The sequence below is a fragment of the Nestor notabilis genome, unplaced genomic scaffold, assembly GCF_000696875.1.
Source record: "Nestor notabilis isolate BGI_N333 unplaced genomic scaffold, ASM69687v1 scaffold32705, whole genome shotgun sequence".
NCBI lineage: Eukaryota > Metazoa > Chordata > Aves > Psittaciformes > Psittacidae > Nestor > Nestor notabilis.
The window spans coordinates 1,466-3,943 of NW_009929436.1; the positions used below are offsets into that span (position 1 = coordinate 1,466).

The window sequence follows — 2,478 nt, forward strand, 5'->3', positions numbered from 1 at the left end:
GCAGGCCTGCAGGGGGGTACTCCCCAGAGCACAGCAGAGGGGGAGAGTCCCCTCCCTGACCTGCTGCTCACGCTCTGGGGGTGCACCCAGCACATGGGGAGGTTCTGGGCTCAAGCACACACTGAAGCCGGGTCATGGGGAGCTTCCCCTCACCCAACACCCCAAGTCCTTCTCCTCAGACTGCTCCAGCCCATCTCTGCTCCTGGAAGGAGGATTCCACCTCCACCTGCCCAAGGCCCCTCATCCCTCTCCATGAGGCGGGAGCAGAGCCCTCCCCACTCAGCTGCTCACGTTCTGCCAGGAGGGCAGAGCTGTCAGAGCACCCGGCTCCTGCTTAGCCAGTTTCTGATCTGGGACAGACGACACCACAGGCCCTGTTCGTGCAGGCTGTTTTGCAACCCTGTTTTTACAGATTGCCTTCCCCTCCTTCATCCTCCGCATTGGCAGAGTCAGGCTTCAACCCCAAAGAAGCAAAAAAGAAACAGTAGGACAGGGTTGCTGCGCTCTCACCCCATGGAAAGAGAGCAGAGCAGGGTGATGCTTTACATGGTGTACTTGAGGTGTGGAAGTGCCTGTTACAGGATACTCAAAGTTCACACCATCTCAAAAGCAGCTACACAAACCAATGGAGACGATTCCCCTGTAAGCAATTAGACACCAGCAGCAGCTCCAAGTTTGGAAGCCCAAAAGGTCGCTCCCTCCTTGTTGCATCTGGGAAAGCATTTTGCTGGGCTGCATCCCAGCAGTGTGAGCTGTGGCTGCCCCAGCCCTGGCAGTGTTCAACGCCGGGTTGGACAAAGGGACTTGGAGCAACCTGCTCTAGTGGAAGGTGTCCCTGCCCATGGCAGGGGATTGGAACTGGAGAAGTTTTAAGGTCCCTTCAACACAAGCCAGTCTGGGATGATGATTCCATGGAGTGCCACAGCCGCTCATGTGTGTCTGGGCAGACACCAGCAGAGCAAGTGCTCCCTCAGCACTTGTGCTGGTGTCACAGCCAGCAGGACACATGGAAGCAGTCACAGGGCATCCTTGGAAGAGGATCTGTACCTGCATTGCTGAAGACCCACGTGGAGATGTTGGCACCCGTGCTCATGATGTATTCCACGTCCAGACTGGCCTCCAGCCCAGCCTTGCCGATGCCCTGGTGCCCAACAACTTGGTCAACCTGAGTGCGGTGGATGAAGCTGCTGCCAAAGAGCTTCATGAACTCAGCCACGTCAGCCTGGTGGAAGTACTGCTCCAGGAACTGCACAACAAGGGCAGGACAAGCGGTGTCTCATTTCCTCTTGAAAAATCACGTTGCTTTTGTCCCTGCTCAGAAGCTGTCCCAGCAGGTCCAGGAAGCTTGAGCCCACCACATACTCCCACCAGCCCCAAGGAATCACCCAGTTGCCCTGGGACCAGCACAGCAGGGAAGTGCTGTAGAAGCACCAGCAGCTGGAATTCCTGAAGGAATTCCCTAGCAGCTCCACTAGTTACCTGGGCACAGGCCTGGCTGTTGTTGGGCAGGAGCCCAATATCTCCCTTCGTCATGTTGTATCTCTGACGAAGGACGGAAGGTGTCACTCCCAGGTGGAAAGCTGCTCTCCCTCCATGGTGCTGCTCCAGCTCCTTCTTGACCCAGGCTCTGCTGACCATCTTTCTCTCCGCAGGGAACCGGTGCAGGCCACCCACTGGTGCACAAACAAGCAGGAAAAGCAGCTGTTAAAGCCCAGAGCTCCAGCAGGATGGTATCATGGTCCCTTGGCTCTCCCTTCACCATCCTCACTCAGGCTTCATGTCCCATAGGGGTGCCCATCCCCTGCAGGACCTGACGGGAGGAGGGAAGTTGGACCCTGGCACAGGTTTCCCAGAGAAGCTGTGGCTCCAAGCCCCATCCAACCTGACCTTGCAAACTGCCAGGGATGAGGCATGCACAAAGCCCCTCAGGGGGGCCCAGGGGCAGCCTGGAGGATCTGCTCCTGTCCTCTGGAAAACCGAGGCAGACAGTGCTGGCTGCTCAGTGCTTTAATCGCCCTCCCCCAGCTCGGGCAGAAGAGCTCTGGGCTGCCCTGGGTCCCCCGTGCAATACGTACCGAAGTCGAGGTGCTCCGCCAGCCCGGTGGGGACTGTGTAGGGGCGCGGGGAGCGCACGACGCTGCGCTGGCCCTTCACGTACTGGTGGAACTCGGCCCCTGGCAGGACGCGCTCGGCCGTGCTGCAGCACAGGGGCAGTCACATACAGGGTCAGTGCCTGCCCCCTGCACCCGTCCCACCTGCCCACTGCTGGGACCCACAGCACAGACAAAGCAAAGAGCTCCTTCCATGCCTGACCAACTGCCATCACCAAACCCCACCAGAGCTCTGACCCCTGCAGCTCTATCCAGTGACCTACAGTGGGGACTCTGCAGCTTCTGTCTTGGCGGGAAGGGCAGCCAGAGAATCACGGAATGGTTTGGGGTGAAGGAACCTTAAAGCTTCTCCAGCTCCAACCCCTGC

General features: G+C 58.6%; 1 protein-coding gene across 1 annotated transcript in view; it reads right to left on the reverse strand.

The window, feature by feature from the left end:
* Positions 1 to 2,197, reverse strand: part of TPP1 (tripeptidyl peptidase I) — a gene marked incomplete at both ends in the record, with an annotated part of 3,658 nt that extends 1,461 nt beyond the window's left edge. Inside the window, 3 exons of the mRNA XM_010014968.1 lie at positions 1,048 to 1,246; positions 1,480 to 1,673; positions 2,076 to 2,197. Of these exons, the coding sequence (XP_010013270.1) occupies positions 1,048 to 1,246; positions 1,480 to 1,673; positions 2,076 to 2,197 (515 nt within the window). The remainder of the gene's footprint in view (positions 1 to 1,047; positions 1,247 to 1,479; positions 1,674 to 2,075) is intronic.
* Between the last annotated feature and the right edge of the window lie 281 nt (positions 2,198 to 2,478).